The following is a 25,896-nucleotide window of genomic DNA, read 5'->3' on the forward strand; positions in this document are numbered from 1 at the left end:
GCCCAGGCGGCTCATCAGAGGAATCGTCGTTTTTGAGGGAAGAGGGCGTCGCCGCTGGATTGCCGGGATGCACAAGACATACAGGAGCGCTGAACGGCGTTTGAAGCAATCCCGGAGAGATGCCGTCACTTTACGCGCTGTCACGACCTCTTGGCGCGCCCTTGTCTCAGACTCAGAGTTGTCAGGTCAATCTCGCAAGTGTCATACGCATGCCTTCAACCACTCGCGCGTGTGAGTCGCTTCGAGGCATGAGATATTGCGGCACAACAGTCCACGTTGTTGGCGGATGCGCGATTGAACTGACCATACAAAGCACGCCCTCAGTCTACACCCTTTGATAAAGCGTCTATCCTCACAGCTCGTCCGCCACACAGGGAAGTGAGGCCCCCTGCGCCGAGTGCACACAACGAGACCGACCGGAAACGCCGCTTACGATGCTGCGAGAAGAACACGTGAGAAGAAAAGGACGAAAGCAACCACAGTGCGCCAAACAGCGCCCTGCCCTCAAGACAAAAAGACGGGAATCATTCAGCATGCCCGGATCCCGCGCAATCTATCAGTGGCATCGCCCCCAAACGCCATCAACGTACGTATCTCAAGATCACAAGAAAACCCATGCCCGACTAGGCCGTCCGGGCGATATGGGTATGTACAACCCCCCTCCGTCCACAGCGCCAGAGAAGAGACAAAAGAGATGGATACAGCCGTAAAACTGAGGAATGCACGGGAGAACAGTTTCATCCCATATCGCGAGTGATGTCATTCCGTCTCTTCGACGCCCTCGCAGCCGAATGGCTACTTTCAATCCGGCTCAGCAGCGCTGCCGACGTGAAGTCGTTGCTGGCTTCGAAGCTCGGCCGACATTTGTCCATTGAAAGCCGAGCGCGGTCGAAAGAGGGTCTGGGCCTGTCAAGGGAGTTGCGTGGGTACTCTAGGGAAGGGCGGGGTGGGGGCTCGACGATGACGCTCGGTTTGCGGTCGTTCCACGACATGTGGCCTGTGTAGTCTGTTCCATCACTGCCGTTGTGGCTGCGAGGGTTGTGGGTTGTGCCGGTCGGGGCGACGGAAGGCGGGTAGATGGGTCGCTCGTCGTCTCGGACTGGAGCGTTGCCATTCGTCGGTTTGTCCTTCTTGGAAGCCTCTGAGGAGCCCGAGGAAAGGTATTCGGGGGATGGCGCTACGTGCTTGACATCGACATCTTTGAGGTAGTCGAACTTCCCTTGCCGCACTTGCTCGCGTATGATGTCAACGTCGAGCGGTCTGTACATCTTTTGGAATGCCTTGACGGCGAACCGGGGCAAGAGACAGATGATCACAATGAGTAGAACTGTGGCCCAGAAGGAGAGCTGGCCGTAGACGTGTGGAGCCGCCTGATAGAAGCGGAAACCTGCCGTTGTTGCAGTGTAGACGCCAGTCCAGAACCAGATCAGAAGGATGCTGATAATGGTGATTAGGATGATGAGCCAATCCCAACGGTAGGTGTTCAAGAGGAGATAAACGTTGACAACTGTGACAGCGGCGCTGCCGATGTAAACACCCATGCGAGTGTTATCATCGATGTTCATGCCGCTTTCGGTGACGAAGTTGGCGGGCGCAAAGACGAGGTACACCATGTAAAAGCAGATGAGGGATTGGTACACTCCGTCGAGCATATAGAGCCTGCGTGGGTTAGTAGCAGTTCTTGGGATGAAGTTGCGGGAAGGACTTACCAAAACTTAGGCTGAGTCCACTCTTTTCGTTCGATGCCGCGTCTGTAAAGCTGAGGAACAGCTAGAGACACCTTGTCCGAAACATCCTGATCCAAGACTCCCATTAGGATGACCGGAAGGGATGTGAAGGCCAAGTTGTACAGGATAATGTACGTGTAATCGAAGATGTACGCGCAGTCGAAGTTGCAATAAATCTGGTACCAGAAGAGGGAAAAGGTCCACACTATATTCTATAGCGTATTAGTGAAACGTATAGTGAGTTTCGCCAAGGCATCCTTACTTTGTAGAAGAAGTTGGCGATAGTTTCTGCCAGTCTCCTGTACGACCACCGCCCGTGGACAAGGACCAGTCTTGTCAGGAACCTGAACTGTCCGATGGCGTAATCTGAGGACATGACGGCTTGGCGACCCTCCTCACCAGCGATGCCGACTCCTACGTGCGCTTCCTGGATCATGGCAACGTCGTTTGCACCGTCTCCGATCGACAAAGTGAGGCAATCAAGACCGCGCTTCACCATCTGCACAACGGCAGCTTTCTGACTAGGACTGACTCTGCAGCACAGCACAGCCTTGCATTGCTTGCAGAGTAATAGAAACCTCTGCTTCAGGGCATCGTCGAGGACCAGCTTCAGGGAGTCGCCGTCGATGATGATAGCGTGCGTAGGCTCTGGTGGTTCGTGGTCGTCCTGAGCAGCCTTGAGCTCTGCATCTGATCCAGTCATGTTGAAGGTCTTGAGATGTCTATCCAGAAGCGCCTCGGCTGTCTCTAACTTATCATCACTGGCAGTAAACACGATGAGGTCCATGTCGTTGTTGAGCAGGTTGCACGAGAAACCAATGTTGATAGCGGTTTCGACCTTGTCTCCGGTTAGCACCCAAAGCTTGATGCCAGCGTCGCCGAGCAGGGCTATGGCATCCGGAACACCATCTTGAAGTCGATCCTCGATAGCAGTGCCACCAAGGAGCAGAAGCTCCCTTTCTATGGCGTCAGAGACCCTTTCGAGTTTCTCTTCTCGATCTTGTACCGCAGCGGCAGCGAGGTCATGCTCCTTGTTCCACTCTTGGTATTCCTCTTCACCGAGCTCTCGCTGCGCAATACAGAGCGTACGAAGTCCTTCTCGGGCGAACATCTCCAGATGCTCGGCAGTAGCCTTACGAAGTTCCGGCTGCTCACCACGCCTGAGGCGCGAATAGATCACGCTATCTGCACCTTTGCAGAAAAGGATGATCTTGCCGTTTGGCATTCTGATGATAGCGCTCATACGCTTTCGCGATGAGTTGAATTCTAGCGTATTGAGGACGGTGTACCTTCGTTCTTCCCCCTGGACGTTGAGAATGATCTTGTCATCGGCGCGTCCCAAAACCGTAAAGCCGCAATCGCGTGCGGTGGCTACTAACGCGGCTTCGTCGGGCGATTGTGCCTTGAAATCAATCCTGGGCGGATCTCCAGGGGTCTTTTCGGTGATGACAGTGTGGCATAACGCCAACGCAAGCATGAACTGCTCATTTGCCAGCTTTTGCCCTTTGCCACTCTCTCCTGCCAGATCATCCACGAAGTCAGGCGCGACGAAGGTGAGCTGGTCGTCAAGTAGGTAAGGATTTGGGTGGATTTTGCGCAGGCTGTTCAACATCCGAACGCGGTCTTGGGCAATCTGCTCATGAGCTCGAGCACCCTCCTCTTCGACGTTGATGCCTTGCCTGCGATGCATGCCTGCTTGTGCTTCTGTATATGCTTCTCCGTACGGCACACCGTTGATGGTGGCTTTCTTGAACTCCATGACGTTCTGTGTCAGCGTCCCTGTCTTGTCAGAGAAAATGTACTCAATCTGGCCAAGGTCGTCCGAGATGTTCCAAGACTTCGGCGTGCACGGGTAATCGATCTTGTCGTAGTACATAAGGACGTCGCTGTAGATGAAGTACGCTTGAGCTGTCCGGATGATTTCAAGCGTGATGTAGAGCGAGATCGGGACCAAGTTCTGAAACAGAATAACAGCGGCCCAGAATGTGATAAACCCATCCAGAGCAGGCGAGCCTCCATAGGAACCGTACTCAAAGTACGTAATGGTAGAATCCGTCTGGGACCAGGTCACTCCTTGGATGATACCGGAAATCAAACACATGAAGAATAAGATAATGAAGTTGTAGATGACATTCCAGTTAAGGTCCTTCGAAATCTTAGCGCGCTTGCTGGGTGTGATACCTGAGTTGAGCATGATCTTCGTTTCTTCTCCAGTGAAGATGACCACCCCGAGTACCCACTCGGTATTGCGGACGCTGCTGCCTCGAAGGAGTACGTTGTTGATCGAAATTGGTTCGGCCATGTCAACGGTAGCACCGTCAGGATTCTTAAGGTCGTGCTGTTTCCACCTGATTACGCCACTGTAAGAGTAGAGGTTGGCGTGGGGGCCCTCGCTTTCTATCACAAATTCAGACTGCTCGCAGTGACGGGCATGCTTCACGCTGCGACCACAATGCAAGGCTTGCCGGACCTTCAAATTGGTCTCCCCGTCCAGGTTCTTCGTCTCGATGTAACACGCTCCGTCGTGATCCGATGTGGAAAGAACGACAATATCGGCAGGGACCTGTTCCTCGTTGTAAAGCCGGACAAAATCTCCGACTTGTACATTCTTCCAGTAATCCTTCTTGAAACGGGCTTTATCGGGCGCTTGCTTCAAGGGATTAATTAGACTGCCGTGGAATCGCCTAGGCGGTTCTGGACGCGCCTTCCTGGGCTTTTCCGAAGCCGATGCCTGCTCATACGGCTCAGCGTGAACCTGCTCGTACGATACGGTTGTCGCAGGCTCGCCGGGAATGTCCATATACTCCTCTTTCTGAGGGCTCTGGCCTGGAAGCGGCGATGGGACGGGTGTCATTTGGATGCCATCGTCGCCTGGTTGACTGCGCGTGGAATGGTACGACGTCCTTCTGGAGCTTCTGGATACCACAGACGTTCGCCTTGTATCGATTGATGGCCTTGGCTGGTCCATTGCCGTCTCAGCGTAGGTTTTCATGTTCCCCTTCTTCGAACCCTTCCTGCCTTGCCACTTCCTCCACGCAAATGTAATTGCTCTTGTCGTTGCCTTCTTAAACTTGCGCCACAATGATATCTTGTCCTCTGCAGTGTTGACATTGTTGAAATCCACCAGCCTGTGCACAGGCGCATTGTTCAACTCGTTGTCGAGATTCGTCCTTCGCCAATCTTCTATACCGTCTTTCACCGCTGTCACAAACAGGATTACGATTAGAGGCACAGCATTCAGAGCCGGATTGTCGGCTCCAAATATGGGGAATATCTATAGTGACGATTGTCAGTCAACCGTTTAGATGCTCGGAATGTGGCACCTACCCCTAGAATAATGATGAACAAGAAGTAAACATTCGCGATGTTGTGGAACTGAAACCATAAGTTCTTCGGTATGAAACTGATCGGCGTATACTTTGCTGTCCGTATCTTGTTCCTAGCAAAGTGGGCTATCGGGTGTCCTTGCTCGTCTCGAGCGTCCGCTGGCAAGGGTATGTTAAAAAATATCCATCGCCCTGAATCCTCTTCCTCGCTACTGTTGTAGGACGCGGGCGTCTCGCCACCGGAAGTGACCATGGCATCGCCATTCGCCTCGCTCTTCAATTCTGCCGACCCAGTACGCTTGTGCATGCGCTCGATGAGCGATTGCCGCTTGCGGTCGCCCTTTTGTCCACTTGCCCGGTGTGTCGCCCATCTTATCCTCTTCGTAGGATTCGAGACTTCTGAGTTATCCTGATAAGGTTGAAGGGCCATGGTATTGGATAGCTCTCAGCGGAGAGCTGCGCCTCCAGGAGCGCTACTGGCTTGAGGCAGCGCGCCGGCCACAGCCGGAGGCACTTCAAGGTTCGGACACTAAGAGGATGGAGGTGTCCTGTAAGCTTCGCGGGTGTTGTTTGGCAATAAATCGATGTTCCGGGCGCAATGAGGAAAGTTGGGATGAGGTGAAGTTACGCGGCGGTGATGGATTCGATTGTTGCGGCCAAGCCAGGGTGTGGAAAGCCAGTTGTCGATCCGATGTTTTGAGGTGAGCTCCAGCTCCCGACAGAGAAGTGTGATGGTGCAGAAGGGCCTTTCGAGCTAGTAGTCACAGGATGTCAGGCCGGCATCCTCAGGGCGTTCGACACATGCTGTCCCTTCGGATTGTCGGTGATGTAGTCACAGCGGCGACGGGGGTTCGATGGTGCTGACAGACCAGAGTGCACTTTCGTAATGCACCGCTTACGGAGATTACGGGAAAAGGCGCGCGCGCTGAGGCCGAGCATTGGCTTGCGCTGCAACGTCCGGCGAACAAGCCTGTGCCGGCCAGCGGCACACGGCTCTTTTCCTAGCCGTAGCATAACCCTTTCGCCAACCTCGCTGTATTAAAGTGCAAGGCATCTCATCGTCTTGCGTTTACCAAGGAGACATGCGCCCTAGCGTACACTTCTTGCCGTGCACAAGCGTTTAGCAGTGCGGCAATCTTGTACGAAGGAAGTGGCGGGCGTTTTGATGCGAGTACAGTCAGGATCAACATCACCGCAGCATTCGTGGATGCGTCAGTCAGAGACGAGAGACGTGCAGCTTCTCCATGCTCTGTTTTCAGGATGCCCTGCCGAAGATCCGGTTCGCTGCGAACTCGCCGTTCAATGGACACGGGGAAGCTGCTGCCAGCGCTTCGTTTCGCCATACTCATTGGATCACAACATCTAGCAAGATCCTTCCCAAGGACCAAGGGCAATCCGAAAAGTACGTTGCCGTATTGAAGGTAGATAGCGCGCAAGCACGGCTCTAAGATCGAGGATGTCTCAAGTGATCAATAAATTTGAGGGTTGCAATGCTGAGTATCTCATCCTTTCTGTCGTGTGTAATCAGTCGCGCTACTCTACAATCGACATGAGCATGAGGCCAGCTCAATCGCGAATCTAGTATTGAAACAAGCTTGAGGACGGATGCGGCGACGCACTTCTCGGGTGGCCTTGAATGTTCATAACTCTACAGCAATGCGGAACTACTGGCTGTCGCTCAAAATAGCTGATAGGCGCACTGCGCACGCTTCATCGTCTGGAAGCCAAGAGAAAGATTGCGACTGAGAAGTGTTCCACCATTGAGCACCCAGAATTCGAGCCCGTGGGCAAGTCCATCGTTCCGGCTTCGCTTCTCTGAAGTCAGTCGTGCTATTCACTTCGCTGTAAATCTCCTCCGAGAATCACGATTTAGTCAACAAACCCTATCCAAAGCGTTCTCGCCGGAAGCTTTCTTCTCGAAGATGGAGGAGATGACGTTTCGCTCAGCAACAGGTTGTAAAAGGCACGTTTTTGAATGTAGGTACAAAGGTTTTTACCATCAACAGAATGTCGTATTACAGCTCTGGCAAGCTCTGTTTGAGGGAGCTTCCGACTGGGTCAAAGAGGCTCAACCAGTTGGTGGGGCCTTGACTAGAATTGACCGCGACCTGATGGAAACGGATTCTGTCGGCCGTCCTTTCGGCCTAAATGGAGGTATTCTCATTCATCCCCCGCTCCTGTTACGGTTCACGTTCCCGATTTTTTCGGACTCTGCTGTACAGCTTCGTACGGCAAGTTTTAGGGTCACAGCGCCGGTTGGGCACAACAGTGTGACATTCATCTCGTGGTAGTGCCGATAACAGGCTGTACACCGGTGAGGGGCCAACTTGGTATATGCTGCTTCCCGTTGCAGCCTTCATTACCTTCGAACCCGTTGCGGTATTGGTCGCATTCTGGAAACATCAAGAGAGAAACGCATTGCCGCATTTGGCGGCTCCATGCCTCACCTTGGCACGTTTGGTCGTCCGAGGGTCGCTATGAACAGGTGACCTTTACAGGAGACTGGAGAAGCTGTGCCGTTTCAAGCATGATGCGGGGTTGCTTAGAATGGCTGGCATCCCATGGACGATGGTAGACGTCGGACGGAGGACGTACGATAGAGGTAGGTGAGAAGTCATAATGACCAGCTCCGATGTCGCTGTAGAACCTCGAGACGGAAGATGTTGGCCTTGGAGGCTCGCGCTTCTGTCCCCTACGCGAAGAAGTAGCATGCTTGCATGCTTGCATGCTTATGTAGCCGAAGTCAAAGCCGCAAAGAGACGGAGTGACGCGTAGATCATCTCTACGTGGGTAGCTTGGGATATAGGGAGGAACGTCTTTCCTTTAAGGGGGTGTATGGATAGTTGTATCCATATGTGTTGGCAGTTAAAGTACTGATCATTCAAGTACGAGATTCGCTTGGTGAGCAAAGCAAGCATCTGCACTAGACACGCATATGCAAAGCCCTGTGTGGAAGATGGGGGAATCGGAGGACGGCAACGAAGAAGTCCGCGCATCGTCTGAAGACACGGGGTGACAGCTGGCTGGCTGGCTGGCTGGCGGCAGGATGTCACACAAGGCGAGCCCGGTACGGCCAAGTTTTCCATTGCAACGCTGCCAGGACCCGGGCAGGCAGTGCCGAGCCATGGGCCTTCCCGAGGTGCAGAAAGATGTGCAGCGGGGGGGATCTGAGGCTGCTGCTGCTGCTGCTGCTTGATGACGGCGACGATCACGGCGCTTGACGCCTTAAGGCTGTGAAGCTGTATGCAAAGATGGATGAAGTCGCGCTTCTGTGCTGTGCAGCGCTGTGCTGCTGGACGGTGACCGAAGAGCCAGGCACTTGCTTCTTCCACCCACTCTCACCATGCCGACGACAGCGAGGATCATCTTGCGCCGCCCACGCCTGCCCTTCTTCCACGTCGCTCTGCGGTAGTTAGCGGCGTGCAATCGGAAGGAAGCGGTGAAGCCAGCCCCAGGAGACTATGACGCCGATTGCGAGCCACGGCAGACTGGCAAGTCACAAGATTCGCCCGCCGTCCTCTTCACTCATCCACCTATTAAGCTGCACGCGCGCCGCGCATAGACACCATGAAGCAACTCACTTGCTGACGCCGGCGCACAAGAAGCACGAGAAATTCCTCCCCTCCATATCTCTGCACCAGCTTCCGCTAGCGTCGCATTCTAACAACCATATCGCCCTCCTCCCTCCTGTCAATCCTCGCCTTACAGCGGACTCCTGTCTACCAACCCTGGTTGACACTTGCGCTCCATACGTCAATATTACCAGACCGACGGCCTGTCATCCGGCGCATCCGATAGCCACCAGGTAGACCGCTTGCGCCATGGCGGGTCTCGCACTGAAGGCCATCGCCTACGGCGCTGAAAAGATTCCCGACAGCTTTTTCGAAAAGATCCCCGGTGGCTTCTACAAGGAGAAGGCCAAGGAGGAGCGAGATCGCAAAGACCGCGAATTCGAACGAGACCGGGACCGACGTAACGGAGACAGGAGCAGACAAGGACGCAAATCGCACCGCTCTCACACCCCGTCGCCAGACCGCCATTCGCCCCCTGACTGGAGCGACGACGAGTTCGAGACTGACCCCGAGTCCGGGACTGAGCGCGAGCGTGACCGAGACCGACGCTCGAGGCGGAAGAGTGACCGTCCATCACGACCGCGCAGGTTCTCGTCACCGCCCTACAACGATACATACTCCCGGCCAAGAGCCCAGACGGGGACTCTGAACGGCAGCATGACCTTCCCGCCTCCACCCATGGGCCAAATGTACGGTCAGTCACCCAGAAGCTCTGTCAGCTTCGTGCCGCCAATTGCACCGATTCCGCCGCAAGCGCCACCGGTAGCGAACGGTGTCCCATACTTTCCGCCTCCGCCGAGGGATGATGTCCGCGAAGAACCAAGCCCATACGCACAGCCCAGGCCCTACAACCCAGCCGACTACGTCGTCGAAGGAGCCATAAAGTCGCCTATCGAGAACCCCAACTATCACCCAGTCCGTCCTCAACAGGTCCGCTCCCAAAGTCTTTTTTCACCTAAAACCACACGTACAAATATACCTAACCCCTCACAGCCCCAAGTAGCTTATGCCCCTTCACCCGCCTACGTCCCCGTAGCCGGTGCTGTCCCCATACCCCCCTTCAACCCCACAGCGTACCCGAGCCCTCCGAACTCCGGTACCTACCCGCCCTACAGCCCCATTCAGAACCCCTACGCACCCATTCCACGCGCACCAGGCGCCTATGCGCCCAGCCCCGCCTTCTCTCCCCCGCACTACTCCCAACCGCCCTCGCGCCACAGCAGCCAGCGCGACCACCAGGACCAGCGCGACCGCCAAAACCGCGGCCGCACCCACTCCGAGTCGCGGCACCGGCAGCATTACAACGACAACGACGTAAGTTCCAGCGACGCCAACCAGCCGCGGCGCGGGCGGAGCGAGTCTCGCAGAGGCGGCATCAGGGCTAAGCTGCATAACAGGTTCGACGGCCTGGATGGGGGGCAGAAGACGGCGCTGCCGGCGGCCATCGGTGCGTTTGCGGGCGGCCTTGTGGGCAGTAGCGTCGGGCCTGTCGGGACGGTCATCGGGGCCACGCTGGGAGGGATGGGAGGCACGGCGCTGGAGAGACGCCATGAGAGGTTTGAGAAGTAGGTGGCTCCTGGCGAGTTGCGCGGGAGTTGTGTGCACCTGCTGACGAAGTGGGTCCGTCAGGGCCAAGTCGAAGGGGAATGCCGGTGCGCGTGGTGATAAGGATGGGCGCAGGCGGAGGCGCGAGAGGAGCAGCAGCCGGAGCAGGAGTGATGAATACGACAGCGACAGCTACTGAGACACTGGAAAGGCTGGTTCGTAACCCCACCCTTCTAAGCGCTCTGGCAGATGTCGACTACGCCGTGCAATTCACCCCTTTATACATACTTGACCACGAGTCTCGACCTTGCACATACTTTTCCTTGGGGGCCGAGTTTCCTTCCCGTAGCTTTTCAATTCTCGTTACTTCTTGGATTCTCTATCCTGGTTGGGCTGCATTAGCGGATGGAGCACCTCGTCTGCTCATACCATTAGGTAGAGAGCGTGATGTTCTGATTATTAAGCGAGGACAAGATACCATCGAGGTCAACTCTACGTCCAATACGTTATACGGCCAACCAACGAACATCCCCCATGCAAGTATCCAGCGTGCCAATGTCCCACCGGCTAGAAACGAATGTACAGAAGGCACATATCCAAAACAAACACGCAATCCCAGCACATGTGTACCCCTCACTGCACGATACTCAAGCTCCCCCTGCCACCATGCACCGACCTCCCCAGCACAACCACCACCTCCTCCTTCCGCGTGGTCTGGCCCCTATAGCTCTTCCTTCCCCTCGCAAACCAATCGATAGTAATAATCGCCACCACGACCGCATACACAGCGCTGACATAATTCATGTTGCTGGCCTTGACGGGCATGGCGTAGGGGAAGGAGTACATGACAACGGTGAAAACGGTCCACATCAACAAAACGTAGTTTGCGAACATGCCGATGGGACCGAGCCAGAAGGGGCCGTGAGCGATGTTATTCCTGCCGCGGTACAGGAGGCAGATTACGGGGATGGCGTAGGAGACATAGAGGAGGACTATGCAGGCTGTGACCATGCTGTTTGGGGGGTTAGCAAATCCTCGGCCCGTTGAGAAGTATACGGACGTTGAGGCCCGGATTCAGGGGGGAGAACTTACGAGTTGAAGGCCGTGTAAGAACCGAGATACAAGCACCCCACAAGCCCAACGATGACGCAGCTAACAATATGCGCATTTAGAGGCACATCAAGCGTCGGATGCACCTTGCTCAACCACCGATGCCCCGGCAGCCCCCTATCCCTCGCAAACGACCAACACAGCCTGCTCTGCCACGTATGACTCGCAATCTGGCATCCCAACCCTGTAACGATGATCAAGCTCTCCAGCACAATGGCCCCCGCCGTATGATTCAGCGCGCGGTAGAACAGCTCTAGGATCGGGACGTACGTCGCCGTAGCCGCGATCTCGGAAAAGTCACCCACGATGCTGAAGAACATGGCGACGCTGTAGAACCAGGAGGTCGTGAAGCCGATGGCGACGGTGCCGAGGATCGCGATCGGGATCATACGCTCCGGCTGCGCGACTTCTTCCGCCAAGTGCGTCGCACAGTCCAGACACGCGAAGGGCCAATTGGTGTTGACGAGGCCGACGATGAAGGCGATGCCGTTGGATTTCCAGCCTGTGTTGTTGATGAAGGTCGCGAAGACGAAGCGGGCTTGTTGGTGGGTCGGCGCGACGGAGGGGACGGTGACGAGGATGATGAAGAAGGAGAGGAGGGATGTGTAGAGGGCGGCTGTGGCGATTTTGGGGAGCGTCTTGCCGTAGCAGTTGAAAAAGAAGCAGAAGGCGTTTACGACTTGGTAGGCAATGAAGACGTGCCAGGTTTCAATTACACTGCGGGCAGTCAGTCCCAGCGCCGGTGGTTAAAATGACACTGAAACCCGATAGTACTCACTAATCGGGATGCCCGAGTTGCCAGCAACCTACGAGCGCGGCTCCCATAGCAAGAGCAACACTAGCGGACGTAAAGATCGAACCGGCCCACGCAAACCAACCGGTCAAGTACGATGCAAAGTTGGCATATTTCCTCGGTGCCAGCTCGTTCGCCCAAAAGTATTGACCGCCTGCATTCGGCAGCGCACTAGCCAGCTCACTGAGCGATATGGCGACACAGGTGGAAATCAACGCAACGATTATGATACCGTAGATGATGAGCATAGGTCCGCCGGAGTTGATACCAGTTACCAAGGCGGCGGATATACCAAACCACGAATTAGTGAGGGAGAAGCCTACGCCCAGGACTGACCACACGGAAAAGTTGCGTTGCAGGTCCTGCGTGTAGCCCATCTCGGCCAGTTTCAGAGCATCCTCATCCAGGCTTTTCTGCTCCGAGTAGTCATCGGATATGGGCGCTTTGGCGATCTCTTTATCGATATCCATTATGGGCAATTTTGTGAGTTAAGCTGCTCTAGGCCGACGCTGCGTAGGGCCCGCACGTAGTGCGTAGGAAGTGCGCGGGTGCTGAGGTTACTGCGTTGGGCGATGAGATGATGTATCTCAGAGGTTGCCAAGCCCGGAAGCGTCTCCGGATTTTGTAGTGTTTGATGGCGAGAGGCAAGTGGTGTTATCGAGGCCTCATAAAGCGTGTCGTCACAGCGTACTGATCGCCAAAACAAATCAATATTTCGAAAGACTTTATGGTGGAGCGCAGAAAAGGGTTAGATATGTGTGATGAAGTGGGAGATAACGAAGATACAACGGAAAACGAGGGCGTGACAGATACTTAAAAAGAAAGCAGTTCCGCTGTCGGCTCTTGTCCAAATCTCACTTCAGACCCTCCTCGATGCACCACTGCGATAGGACAAGAGGATCGAAGAAAAAGCAAACGAGACGGGAAGAGATCTGAGGGGAAGCGGATTATCCATTGATAAAACACCTTGATCTATTTCACCTGGCTGGATGCCCTGACGCAGCTAGCTTGAAGCAGGGCGGCGCTGGGAGCGAGGTGGGTGGTGGGGGAAGGCGACGTATCGAGGCTGACGGCTGGGGTCAAGCAGATGCAGGCTAAGACGTCGTCTGAGGCAAGGCTGTGGCACAGCTTGGAGCAATCTCTGCAACATCCGGGTGGAATCAAGATGAAGAAGCCAAAGAGAATATTCCACTAGAGCGAATGAAACACTTGCGCAGGCTCTTGCAAACAGGTGCTGTGCCGCAGGAACCTGTCAATATCCGCCTGGTCCGCGCCCCGCGAGCGAAGGAACGGGGCGCAGCGGCGCTCTAGCCTGCAAAGGCAGTTAGGACGCATGGCTCTTGCGTATTCTGTGCTCAGCTGCAGGTTCCGTCGTCGCTTTGCGCTTGTGAAACTGGCACAGATTCGACAGCCGATGGAGCTGCTGCATCTGCACCCCGCGTTCCGTGGCGTCGGCGACTGGGGTGCAGAGAGGGTCCGGGGAGAGCCTGGGTCAGGCGTCTGAGAATATCAATACGAAGGATGTGGTGTGAATACGACTGATGGGATTACGCTGAAGGCGGATATTCGGGCTATACCAACAGCAGACAGACGGATGAAGCTCTTACTAAGCGGTTCCAATTACAGGACATGTTGCGGAGCGTCTGTAAAACCATGCTCGAAGGGATATGTCACGTGATTACTTCTCCTAGTCCAACTCATTGCTTCATTACCTCAACTGTTTCTTTTTTTTGGGTCCGTACTGTTTCCATTGAACATCATCCTTGTGGTTTGTGGTCCGGCAGGAACACCCCTTAACGGCAGATACATACCGTTTTGGGCTGTCATATAATGCCTGTGTATGAGGAATGTAGTCTTTGGAGTTGTAGACAGAAACTTACACAGGATACTATAGAAGCTACTTAGTTATTCAGTGGTGAGAGGAAAAGAGGTGGTATTGCTAGTACCCAGCAACATCCTCGAGGTAATTTCTAGGTGCGCACAAGGGCATGTTACTGAAACATGAAAACAGCACAGGCGAACAAGAGCGCACGTTGAACAACTTGCATCGTCAACGTCCTCCATTTTAGCACTCGGCCTGTTCGACCTACTACATTACGTTTTCACACGAGACTGAGTGGGATCGACAACCATCGCCTCAAGAGGTAAGAGGAAAGGAGAAACCGCCGCGAACCCGTGGTTCAGAAGCTACAGAAAGACTGAAACTGCACCTCACGACCACCATTGACTCCATCTGACACCGTTCCACCCACCCGTGCGTAAATCAAGCTCCGAATATGAGTGAGCAGATTGGTCGCTCCGTTGCGTTCATATCCGGGTCATGAGGGTATCCACGTTTGAACTTCGTTTTTCTTCCTTTAGCAGAAATAATTTGGATAATCTGGTAAACTCCAGACATCAGCTCACGGCAGACTCAAAGATGGCAAGGCAGGAAAGGATCCTTCCGTTATCTCAGCTTTTGATCTGGTGGATACTGATGCTGAGCGTGGGGGGGCATTTGCTGTTGTTGCGGAGGCATCGGATACTGGCCGGCGGCCTGTTGTTGCTGTTGCAAATATGACTGGTATTGCAGCGCGGCCTCGGGAGTAAGCCCACCGTACTGAGGAGGCAGGCCTGCGCCTGCAGGCATGCCGGGCCGGCCGGCGTGTACTTGCGCATGTGTGTTGTCCTCGGGCGACTCTACTGCGCCGTCGTCGATACCGTTTTCGTTGCCAGTCGAGGGTTCGGGGGCATTTAGGCAAGCCTAGGACCAGTGAGCATGACTTCATGGAACTTATACCAAGCGCCAACAAACCTGGATGAGGTTCTTCCCTTCAGACTTCGTAACGAGGGGTTGGAGCTTGGGTGTCGTGAAGGTGTATACCAAGCCGGTCTCGGATACGACAAGCAGTAGGACTTGAGTGCCGGTGAGTACGGAGAGTTCGTAGGCCTGAAGCACGGTGTCAGCAGAGGTTCGGACGCGCATGCGACGATGTGCAACGCGATCAGTCGCGTCAGGCGCGTGAGCTTCACGACGGTCGACGCGATGCTGGACTGACCTTCTTCATGATACCAGCCTTGCGCTTTGAGAAGGTGATGTGCCGGCGCGACTTGTCTTGGATGAACTTGATCTCAATCTTCCTCCTCTCGCGACCGGGCTTGTCGTCGTCGTCGTCATCGTCGTCGGCGGCAGGTCGCGGACGCTTGGTGCCTCGACTGGCATCTCCGCCGGCGAGCGCGCCATTACCATTGCCGACATCGTCGTGGTCGGTTGGTGATGGACCTTGGTCGGTGATTTCGCTGGCCATTCGGAAGAATTGCGGTCGCGATTGACGGTTTGGGTAGAGTTTGGTCTAACGCTTTGTGGGTTGTGTGGGAATTTCCTTTTGGAGGGGAGCACCCGCTGCAGACAGCGGAGTGGAGGAAGCGATCCGACCGAGGGAAAGGGCCGGCAGCAAAAAGCGAGATGACGCGCGCGTCTGCAAAGTAAATTGCACACCAGACCTAAAGCAATGGTTTGTTAAAATGGATCAGGTAAAGGACGATCAACGACTACGGGGTCGAGGCTCTGATGCTTGTTGGTGGTGGCGGGCGAGGAATGCAAGGAGATGGCAGTTTGGGGGAGGAGCAGCGCCGGTCGCACCAAACGGAAGCGGCTTACCCAAAGTGAGGCGGCGTCTCAGGTTTCGGGGTGCCACTGCACACTGCAAAGAAGGTCCGACCTGGCTGCGAGCGCTCAGCGGACAGGGGACGAATGTGCGGAACTGTGTATGAGACGATGTTTTAGGGAAAGTGCACAGGTGGATGTCTCAACGGGGGAAGAGCGAACCTTGAAGTAGTTATCTCGCGTTCTGGACGGCCTGTGGACACTAGTGCGCTCGGCCGGTTGGTTAGCCTGGGGCAAGGTGGGTTTGAGGGGACACAGGAAGCCTAGCACGGCGACGAGTCAGCGGCCTGCTGCAACCCCTGCAAAGCAGCCTTCGAAGCACTACGGAGTACGCCTTCGTGTGTGCGACCGCTCGCCGGCTCTCCGAGCGTGAGGGTGAGGGAGAGGGCAGCATTTGTGCTCCAGAGGCTTTGAGCGATTGCGACCGTCGAAGGCGCGGCGACTGAGCAGAGCAGAGCAGAGCAGACAGAGCAGAGCAGACAGAACAGAGCGGAGCGCCGATGTAATACTGAAGGATTGCTACTTACCGATCGGGATTCGGGACGGGTGACTGAGGCTGGTTTTTGGTGTCAGGTGTGACCGAAGAGGCTTAGATGGGGAGGCAAAGCGGAAATGTGAGCGCCTTAAAAGAGTATCGGCGAAACCCGAAGGAGCTAGCCGAGAGCCACGTGACCGTCAGAGATCCGTGCTGCCGCTCAGCCTTTTCACAGAGCAGCAGCACCACCCTTCAATACTCTTCCTTAATAATGCTTCTGCAGAGAGTTACGATACCATAGGCTTGCAGGCCTGAGTGACCACATCTGGCACGCATGAATGCCGGTAGTTGCTTTGTGAGGGCAACGGCCAATCATTCAGTAGTGTAGCCGCCGGCGCTTCTGCTCGAAACGCTGCATGTTAGACATAATCTGGCTGCAACGTTTGCTATTACAACCTCTCCCGTCCTCAGTGTCTTCTTCTTTTCCCGCTTTCTCCTGCTGTCGGTCTGCTCCTAGATCGTGTCTTCTCTGTTCATATGCAATGGCAACTCCAGCAAATGCAGCGATGCTGCTGAGCCAGCGTTCTTAATTAATCTTCGTTCTGGGTCAATCCCGAGATTGTGGATACCCACTCGACTCGTGCTGGCCATCAGTCGACGAGAAACTTCCCTTAATCCAACAAGTACCCGCAAGGCAAAGCTTGCCTATAACCTCAACCATGCCGAACAAACCAATGCTTGTCTTTCTTGCCGCAAACTTCCTCTTCGTAGCCTCTGGCGGCCTCATCCTCGCCTTCGCTCTCGTCTCTGAGCGCGAGAAGCGCGCACTGCCCACCATTACCAACGTGGCGCAGCGCATCCTCCTGGGCCAGTGCCCGCTCACCTCGGCCATCGTCAACTCAATACTGATGTTTATCACGTTCCTCATCTCGTTGCTGGCTGTTTTGCTTCCTAACAACCGCGGCTGGCTGCGCGCACACGGCTGGCTTGTCGTGTCTTGCGCTTGCTTTACGCTTGGGCTGGGCCTGAGTATCTGGTTTGGGACGCTGCAGACCAGAAGAGCAATGGGTGAGACGTGGGCGGAGGAGACGAGTATTACTCAGAGTTTGTTGCAACAGAGGGTATGAAAGTCTGATTGTTCTGTTTCCCTGCCTGTCACTGTTCTTCAAAGTCAAATACTGACCCACTCGCCAAAACCCCAGTTCAACTGCTGTGGCTACACCAACAGTACCACCCCGCCGTTCGTCCAAGACGCAACCTGCATCGATTCGGTAGTCGCAGCCCAGAAAGGTGGTTGTGTTACGCCGTTCAGCGATTTCGCCAACAGCTACCTCGATATTATCTTCACGACGGCGTTCGGAGTTGTTGGTAAGCTTCTCATATGTACCCCGATCGGCGGAGAACAACCTTCTAATCTGTTTGGCGATGTGTAGCTGCGGATATCATCCTTCTTCTGTGCACAGCCATGGTTCTCAAGCACCGCCAGGAGGTCGAGCGGTTCCGGTACATAGACGAGAAAACAGGATTCAGTGCTTTTTAGCCCGAGAGGGCAGACGGCCAGCCTTCAGTGGACGGATGGGCGAAGAAACGGTTTCTACAGTGTCTACTCTTCCGAAGCTTGATGATTGTGATTTTTCCAGACCTTCCCAGCTATGCTACGCCCAGCATAGTCAACATTGCTCGTTGGTTAAACACGTGCTCCAACCCGATTTCGCTTTCTGCATATGGTCACGTAACTTGGACCAATGGCAGCTCTGTCTGTGAGCTTTGCAAGAAACAGCGCTAGCCTCGCCGCCGCCGCCGCCATAACTCTTTCTCTACCGGCCTAGAGGGTTCGTTCCGTCTGTTCGTCCTGACTAAGCCAAGATTGAAGAGCTCCATCTCTGAAGCTGTCACTGCGTTTGCCGGACGCTCAATGCTTCTTCCTGCTCTTGCAGCCATCCGTTACGTCGATTTCACTAAGCTAAAACCTTTGTAGCTCCTTAGAGGAGACTGCTAACACATTGGAGACCGCACAAATGTACCAAGTCAAAGCATACGGACACCAGCTCAACAACTGGCTCAAGCCTCGTTTCCTGTCCTAAAAGGTAGATGCTCGCCTTCACTTGCTGTGAGCTGACAGATCCGTCCTGATGCGTTTAAGTGGATTGCTCCCTTCAACAGGTGATGAGACCTTGCAGTATCTCACTCGCAAGCCTGAGGGCTGTCGCTGCGTTCAGTTTCTCTTCAAAGTCTTCGAATCTAGTGTTTCCTTCCCGATCCTCGAGTACGTTAGAGGAACGGAAAGTGGGAAGCTCCCGCTCGCTGGGCTTCGCAGCTCTCCCTCGCACAAGCGTGCATCTTCCGCTGCGACAGACTCACAACGTAGTCTACAAGATGAGACGGGGAGCAGCGAGTCACGATACTTCCTCCGCCGCCCATGCTTGCACACCATGACTGAGTCTCTTCATCTTCTGCAGCATAAGCACGTACCGCACATGCACAGTAAGGAATACTAGCCGCTATAGCGCAACAAGTCATGAGAAGGAGCGCATGGTACACGCACTGGGGGAATCTCCACTGCAATCAGACCTTGAGCCTAACAATCCATCCAAGATCGTTCGGCAAATCCTCACGTACACATACACAAGCCACGGACTCCCTACTCACACCGCTCCTATAACACCTTTCAACCCGCGCACCTCCTCAACACCATCAACCGCATCCCACTTCCTCTTCGCCTCCCTACCCGCCTCGCCTCCACCATCCACGTCCCTCCCCCTCCCCCTCCCCACCCACCTCTGCATGACCGCACTACTCCCCACACTCCCCGCAAAAACATCCTCCCCGCTCCACTCGACCGTCCGAACCGTATTCCGCAACCTCGAGCACAGCCGCTCAATACTGTTCTTCGCCTGGATCTTATTCAGATACTCGGCCCCGGCACTCACAATCATATTCTCGATGAGTTTGAGCTGCTGCTCCAGCGCGTCGACATCGGCATTGAAGGTCGCTTCCGCGGCCTTGCTTTCCGGGTCCCGCTTCATCCGCGTCGCTTGACCCGTTGTCGAGGGCGCGGCGGACAGCCCGAAAAAATTGAAATCGGAGAACCCGGTGCCGAGCGCGAGGTCGAGCAGGTCGATCTTCGCGGCGAGGGCGAGGTAGTCGGTCTTTCGGTCGATGCGGAAGGAGCGCGATTTTAGGAGGTAGCGCGTCACTGTGCAGCTGAGCTTCGGTTCTATGAGGGAGTAGGTGAGGAAGCGGGGGTCGTTCATGAAGGACGCAAGGGCGAGGCGGCGGGCGAGCTTTGCCTGGCGAGGAGAGTGGGTGGGGAGCGCTGTGGCGAGGCGGAGGCGGAGTATAGGAGGTTTGAGGGTGGTGAAGATGGACAGGGCGACTGAGTGGAGCTGTGGAGGGCGTTAGCTGGAATGGAGCCTGAAAGTGGGATTGAAAGGGTGGCACTCACAGTCTCTTCAGCAAGCGTGCCAGGTATACTATCGATCAGCGCGCTAATGGCCTCTTGAACGGAGTGCTGGATACGGCCATCTGCTAGAACACTGATGTCGAAGCATAGCCGTAGAGCGATGCTCAAAGCGGCGCTGCGCGTTTCATCCGTGAAGCTGGTCGCTAATATCCGCAAGAGATCGAGAACCCATCTGAGCCCTGACGGAAGGGGCGGATTGAGCGTGTCATCCGATTGACGTGATGGTGTTAAGCTGCCGCTCGAATTTATGGCTTCCTGCTTTGCGCCCAGGTCACGGAAGAGCTGGTATAACCGGCTAGGAGTCAGGCATGCGCTGGCTCTCGTTCCGCACGATTGGAGTGCCCTTAGATATGCATGAGTGAGGTCTTCCCTTGTTTGGTAAAGTAGTTCATCCATCATCCATATCATCAACTCTTCTGGTAGTGCTTTAGTAGCCGCAATCATCTGCACACAGCCTGAGGTAAAGGCCTGTTCCCGTGTTTCCGGGCTCTTTAACATCATCGCCCACGGTTCAGGCGGCAGACTCTTGTTTGGAAAGGTCCGCTCAGCGGGCCGAGTGTCACCATCCTGGAAGAAGTGCCATACCTCATCCTGCTGCAACGCGTCCGTTTTGTCTATTGCCCGAGCAAGCTGCCCCGCTGCCTCGTCATCTTCCACAACCGAAGCAAGATCTTTCTCGGTTATGGCCGAGTTGTCAGCGTTGAGTAGCTGACCACCAGCTGCGGCGAGTTTGGATTTAGCTTCAGCGAGCTTGGCCTCAGCAACGGCGTCTTTGCCTGAGAGAGTAACAAGCTTGTTGAGCTGGAACTTATACTTGGGCGCTGCAGGCACTGGCGATGGCTTCCGGTCGCTTCTACCGCTATCCGCTTGCCAATTATCTCGCTCGCGCTGACCATGGCCGCCCTTATCACCTGTCCCATCTGAGGTTGTTGGCTTGGATGCAGAGCCGGAAGGGTGGGCCGCACGTCTTGAAGGCGGAAATACTGTGCTCACTACCTCCAAAGAGGAATCCGAGTCGTCTTCTTCGGAGTCCGAGCTGCGTACGCCCAGCAGACCATTGCTACACACTCGTATACTACCAGAGCTTGCGGGTGGTTCTTGAGATGCGTTGGGTAAGGACGAGCTGGGCGGATGGAAAGGTAATGAGGATTGCGGTGGCCGCTGGGCGGACTTTTTGTCGTTCATTGCGGCGTCTGCGCTAGATCGTTGCGGCGGTGGGGGTTGGTTCGGATGCGATTTGCTCATGGTATCGGTCTCAGGTACTGGAGAGGTTGTCCCACCGCTCTGAGCGAGGCCTGCGGCGCGACCCTTGGGATGCGGTCGGAATTGCCATTGTCGTGCGAGGTCTGGCTTTAAATAGACGGGTCAGCCAATGTGGAAGTCAAACTGAGCGAGGCAGCCGTCACGGACCTGATTGACCAACGGTATCTTCAGAGTCTCTAGAAGGATTATGGATATTCAGCTCGCCACGAGGCCGGAAGAAATCTTTGATACTGCGGTTCATCGGTACAGCGAGGGTGAAGATATCGGCGGTGGTGGTGATGATGTGCACCTTACGCGGGTGGCCTTTCAGACGCGTCCGGCCTCAACGCGCCGCACGTGACTACTTAACAACTGCTCACCGTTTCGGGAAACTTGTAACGCAATGCGAGGGCTCATACGGACAAACGAAGAAGCCGGGTCTCGTTCTTATGCGTTAAAATTGAACAGGCGTCTCTCTGTCCACTTGTACGATTCGAGCGTAGAAGGAAGGCGGAAGGCAAGGCTGATAAACCGACGCGTGATATTTCCATCTACGCGAGAAGACGAGGTGCTTCAGAACATGGGCTCCATGTCTCCAACCAGGGCTACCCAACGGTAAGCATATGTAAAGCCTCGCAACGCTCCACCGTCCGCTGTCTGGATTCTTCTAAGACGATGAATCCTCGGCACATCTCCAACACGCGCGAAAAGGAAAATTCCGCTTCATGCCCCAGTGCCAGTAACATGTTCCCGACCGATGCTGGAGGTATGCTAGCCTCGTATCCCTGATTGTGAAAGCCCAAGCTGCATGATCCGTCTACTCTAGAAACCATATCCGGGAAAGCCCATCAAGAGTGAACATGCTTGTGACGACCGAAATGTTACTATACTATCCTCCTCTGCAGCAATGTAGGCCTTCCTGTGGTCGGCTCATTTGAAACACGCCAGTAGGTTTATGTTATGCGTGGCGGCGAGTCGCTTGACGGTGATCTTGTCCATGAGTTCAGCCGCGAGACGCAATCTGGCTTGAACATGCATCAAGATCTGTGACCGCTTCTCTCTGAAAGCAGGCTCTGGCAATGTAACCAGTTTACTGAGCGAGAGTCCTCCAGCAAGAATGAGCGCCTCTGCGAGGGCGGCCTCAAACCCTCGATCCATCTCCACATAGTAGCGTCTCAGAAGGTCTTCAAGGTCGCGCTTTCCGAGCGGCTCATGGATGACTTTCCGGAGGTACCCGAACGTGTTTACATCCACCAGTGCGCGCATCTTCCATACGTATTCCGCCCAAGGTACCAGGGCGTCGTCGAAGCCGTACTGGGCGCCTGTGAGGTCCATAACGTAGATCTCTCCGGATTTAAGCTTCACTTGCAGGATGTGGTGGCTGTATTCCTTCTCATCGGCCTGACCATGGATGTTGACGCTCTTGAGGCGACGCGATCTGCATTCGCTCATAACATCGAATCGGATTTCGCTGATCTCAGCGTAGAGACCTGTGCTTCGTTAGGATCATCGCTTTATGAAGGCGGCGGTCTATTGACTGACCTTCTAGCAGTCCTGCAATTGTGGTATGCATGTAGCCAAGCGCATCTGTGCACAGCATGTGCGTGAGTATGGCTCGCTTCATGGACTCATCCGGCATTAGCTGATTGGGGAAGGGATAACGGTAGCCCTTGTTCCAACGGTCAACAATGCCACCATCTGCTTCTTGGAGATAGTACACTCCGTTCTTGAACGATATGCCCACGATACTGTAATCATTGGTCTCTTCTCGGAAGATGTACCAGAGGGACTGAGCAATCTCTGCGGCGCGAGAGAGCCTCTTGCGGGCATTGAGCTTCTTGCAAATGGACTTGTGACCCGGCCAGTCCGCCTTCTGACAGTCGGCGTTGCAGTACCACTTCGTTTCGATCTTGTCTTCGAATGCTGGAGCGTCTTTGCAGGCGGCGCATGTAAGCGTTGCTGGTGCCCCACAGTGAGCGCAGGCGTGGTTGTCGCAAAGTGGAGGACCGGCAGCGGCACCAGCAGGAGTGGTGAAAGCCATGTCTACGCGCTGTGAGCTACGTCTGCTGTATCAATCCCAGCTACCGCTCTAGATGAAAGATCAGCTATCTGTCGTCAAACACGCTTTTTGAAGATGAGCTAACCCGTGCCATAGTAAGACCTCTCTGAAGAAAGAGATGAATGAAGTTTGACAGAAAGTAGTGGGAATTAAACAGAGCCTTTCTCGCCAACGGGCGGGGGGAGTGAACGACTTTAGTGAATGCAAATGAACTAAACCAAAGCGAGCAGATTCCATGAATGCAAACGGGCTCGGCGAAAACGAAGATGCTGCATGAAATCATGTCAACCCCGTAGGCAGGCTCATAGTGCAGCTGCGGAAAAGACCTCGCGTTTGAAGGCCCCCTGAAGGGCTCACGACAGAACAGAACACCGATACTACCAAGCCAGGCGACTTAGGCCAATGTAGCTTTGATCATACTTCAGCAAGTGCAGGTGGTGGAACAACACCGATATCTAAACCAGCTCAAAGCCGAGATATCAACAGATCTCGAGGCCGCCCACGAAAGGAGTCGTGTGTCAGCTTCACAGAAATTTGATTAGAGCGGGATTCTCGAAGATATACACAGGAAATATTGGTAGAAGTAAGACTGCTTCAGCTGTATCGAGGAAGGTAGTCCACCCTCTGCATCCGGCTAGGCCCTCATTCACAGTCAGGAACTCCGATCCATCTGTTTCCTTGCAGTATTGGCCTCCAGCTGGGCGTTGTTGAACTCTACTCCGCCGACAGACTGATCTGTTCATCACTCTCCACAGATGAAGTCTAATAATTGCACTTGTGGACGCCATCAAGGCTTGATCACATCTAGGACGGTAGGATCTTTCACATGGCTGTGCTGGCGCTCGAGTGGACTGACTGCTCTCCTAGCCTGCCTGACTCAGATTACCTGGGTGTGAGGAGAATGAGGCTTCGTTGTGAAGATGGAGGTGGTCACCTGGGTGACAGAAATTGCCGGACTCGGAAAAACAGATAGGTCTTTAGTTAGCTTAGGGAGGTCATGAATAGGCGTAATCCTTTATGGTATACTGCTATATAAACATATGCAAGCTATACCTAGAGGAGGGATGGCTAGAGTAAAGATCTTTAGAGATATAGTAAATCCAATAGATTTTTAGTGATTTAGGAGTGAGTTGTAAGTCCGGTAGTTTACGAGTCCGGCTATTTCTGTCACTCGCGTGGTGGTGAGGATAAGAAGATGCTCAGTCATGTGCTCCTCGCCAAATCACGCCCATGCCCCGCCGATGTCATTTCTGCCATCCAAAACCACAGCTCCGCAAGCACCACCCCACCATGTAGTAAAACCTCCTAAATCTCGGGCCTGTCGCCCTTGAAATCGACATACATAGACAGCTCGGCCATTAGCAGTCGAATCGCAACTGTAGACTTCATTTGCAACGAATTGACCTTCTCACGCCCACCGCTCCTCTCAACCGCAGCCGCAACTCATTCCGTAGCCATGACCACCCCCCGAGCATTCGTAGTCCGCCACGGCGAGACAGAATGGAGTCTGAACGGGCGCCACACAGGCACGACCGAGCTTCCGCTCACTGAGAACGGGGAGAAAAGAATACGGTCGACGGGGCAGGCGCTGGTGGGAGATGACAGGCTGATTGTGCCGAGCAACCTGGCGCATATGTATGCTCACCTTGATTTCATGATTCTGTAGCAGCCTTGTCAGGTGCCATAGAAGGAAAGAACACCGCTGACAAAGGATGGTATAGCTACGTCTCTCCGCGCAAGCGCGCCCAGCGCACACTCGAGCTCCTGAATCTCGGCTGCAAAGACCCGATGCCGTGGCAGAAAGACCAACACTACGAGTCCGCTCATCCAAGGACCAACGCCAAGATCACCGTGACTGAAGACATCAGGGAGTGGGACTATGGCGACTACGAGGGCCTGACAAGCGCCACGATCCGCGAAGAGCGCAGCAAGAAAGGAGAAAGCCCGAATTGGAATATCTGGAAGGACGGGTGTCCCGGCGGCGAAAGTCCGCAGCAGATCATGGAGAGGCTGGATCGGGTGATCAAGGAGATTAGGGAGAAGTATCATGAGCCGGCGTGCGGGAAGAAGATGGGAGAGGCACCGCCTTGTGATGTGCTGTTGGTTGCGCATGGGCACATTCTGAGGGCGTTTGCGGCGAGGTGGGTGGGGCAGGATATCTCGGCAAACCCAGCGTTGATCCTTGAGGCGGGCGGCGTGGGGACATTAAGGTACGCTCTTGCGAATTTTCGTCCCGGAAGATAAAGGGAAGACATTATACTAACCACCTTGCAGCTATGAGCATCATAGTATCGATGAGCCGGCGATTCTTCTCGGCGGAGCATTTATGGTCAATGTTGTGGAGAACGCAAGAGAGGAAAAGAACGGATAGTTGCACCATCTCTGTCAATCGGTAAACCCTTTACATGTCAGCATATCTGGAGGTTGTAAGATGAAAGATCTGGCGGGAATGACATGTTGGCTAGGTCTGCGTGAGGTATGGCACTCGGGATTGCACCAGTCACGTGCCGTTTAAAGAACGTAGATATATGAGCGGATGACAACTTCAAAGCACCGCGTGAGACTGATGTATCATATCGTGAAGCTCTGGTGCCGCATCGTAATGCTTGAGGGCATGTGCCTGTGACTTTGTAGGTGTGCTGTCCCTCGACTACCCTTGTGGATATAAGCGGCGAGTCACCAGAGTGTCCACCGCCGGCAACTTTAGCACGAGCTATGTCTAGGACGGTCATTCTTGTCATCACTGCATGGGTACCACCCGCTATACAATGAGACGCTCTTTGTTAACGGCGAAGCGCTCCATTCTGACGCGCCGATACCAACTGGTCACTCGACAACCTCGAGCCTAAGATACATCGATTCCTCAGGTGGAAATCCCTCCAAAGATCACCAAAGTCACCTCCACACAACCCAGGAGACTAATTGCAGACAACGGCAG

General features: G+C 54.5%; 8 protein-coding genes across 8 annotated transcripts; 3 read left to right on the forward strand and 5 right to left on the reverse strand.

Annotated features, from left to right (window-relative positions):
- Nucleotides 1-737: 737 nt before the first annotated feature.
- W97_05452 (phospholipid-translocating ATPase) lies at nucleotides 738-5,483 on the reverse strand (the record flags this gene model as incomplete). Its single annotated transcript, XM_007783482.1, has 4 exons — nucleotides 738-1,659; nucleotides 1,710-1,939; nucleotides 1,990-5,001; nucleotides 5,055-5,483. The coding sequence occupies 4 exons, from the start codon at nucleotides 5,481-5,483 to the stop codon at nucleotides 738-740; spliced, it is 4,593 nt and encodes a 1,530-aa protein (XP_007781672.1).
- Nucleotides 5,484-8,874: 3,391 nt separating this feature from the next.
- Nucleotides 8,875-10,369, forward strand: W97_05453 (uncharacterized protein; the record flags this gene model as incomplete). Its single annotated transcript, XM_007783483.1, has 3 exons — nucleotides 8,875-9,540; nucleotides 9,619-10,190; nucleotides 10,255-10,369. The coding sequence occupies 3 exons, from the start codon at nucleotides 8,875-8,877 to the stop codon at nucleotides 10,367-10,369; spliced, it is 1,353 nt and encodes a 450-aa protein (XP_007781673.1).
- Nucleotides 10,370-10,803: 434 nt separating this feature from the next.
- W97_05454 (uncharacterized protein) lies at nucleotides 10,804-12,543 on the reverse strand (the record flags this gene model as incomplete). Its single annotated transcript, XM_007783484.1, has 3 exons — nucleotides 10,804-11,182; nucleotides 11,263-11,997; nucleotides 12,059-12,543. 3 exons carry the CDS (start codon nucleotides 12,541-12,543, stop codon nucleotides 10,804-10,806), a joined length of 1,599 nt encoding a protein of 532 aa, XP_007781674.1.
- Nucleotides 12,544-14,519: 1,976 nt separating this feature from the next.
- Nucleotides 14,520-15,360, reverse strand: W97_05455 (uncharacterized protein; the record flags this gene model as incomplete). Its single annotated transcript, XM_007783485.1, has 3 exons — nucleotides 14,520-14,816; nucleotides 14,868-15,002; nucleotides 15,112-15,360. The coding sequence occupies 3 exons, from the start codon at nucleotides 15,358-15,360 to the stop codon at nucleotides 14,520-14,522; spliced, it is 681 nt and encodes a 226-aa protein (XP_007781675.1).
- Nucleotides 15,361-16,913: 1,553 nt separating this feature from the next.
- On the forward strand, nucleotides 16,914-17,734 carry W97_05456 (uncharacterized protein; the record flags this gene model as incomplete). Its single annotated transcript, XM_007783486.1, has 3 exons — nucleotides 16,914-17,315; nucleotides 17,397-17,562; nucleotides 17,628-17,734. The coding sequence occupies 3 exons, from the start codon at nucleotides 16,914-16,916 to the stop codon at nucleotides 17,732-17,734; spliced, it is 675 nt and encodes a 224-aa protein (XP_007781676.1).
- A 1,105-nt stretch (nucleotides 17,735-18,839) lies between these two features.
- On the reverse strand, nucleotides 18,840-20,577 carry W97_05457 (uncharacterized protein; the record flags this gene model as incomplete). The annotated part of the gene is made up of 3 exons (XM_007783487.1): nucleotides 18,840-19,580; nucleotides 19,640-20,433; nucleotides 20,472-20,577. 3 exons carry the CDS (start codon nucleotides 20,575-20,577, stop codon nucleotides 18,840-18,842), a joined length of 1,641 nt encoding a protein of 546 aa, XP_007781677.1.
- A 1,252-nt stretch (nucleotides 20,578-21,829) lies between these two features.
- On the reverse strand, nucleotides 21,830-22,940 carry W97_05458 (uncharacterized protein; the record flags this gene model as incomplete). The annotated part of the gene is made up of 2 exons (XM_007783488.1): nucleotides 21,830-22,389; nucleotides 22,442-22,940. The coding sequence occupies 2 exons, from the start codon at nucleotides 22,938-22,940 to the stop codon at nucleotides 21,830-21,832; spliced, it is 1,059 nt and encodes a 352-aa protein (XP_007781678.1).
- Nucleotides 22,941-24,414: 1,474 nt separating this feature from the next.
- Nucleotides 24,415-25,329, forward strand: W97_05459 (phosphoglycerate mutase; the record flags this gene model as incomplete). Its single annotated transcript, XM_007783489.1, has 3 exons — nucleotides 24,415-24,593; nucleotides 24,680-25,168; nucleotides 25,233-25,329. 3 exons carry the CDS (start codon nucleotides 24,415-24,417, stop codon nucleotides 25,327-25,329), a joined length of 765 nt encoding a protein of 254 aa, XP_007781679.1.
- Nucleotides 25,330-25,896: the final 567 nt, after the last annotated feature.

This window comes from Coniosporium apollinis (assembly GCF_000281105.1).
Source record: "Coniosporium apollinis CBS 100218 chromosome Unknown supercont1.27, whole genome shotgun sequence".
Taxonomy (NCBI): Eukaryota; Fungi; Ascomycota; class Dothideomycetes; genus Coniosporium; species Coniosporium apollinis.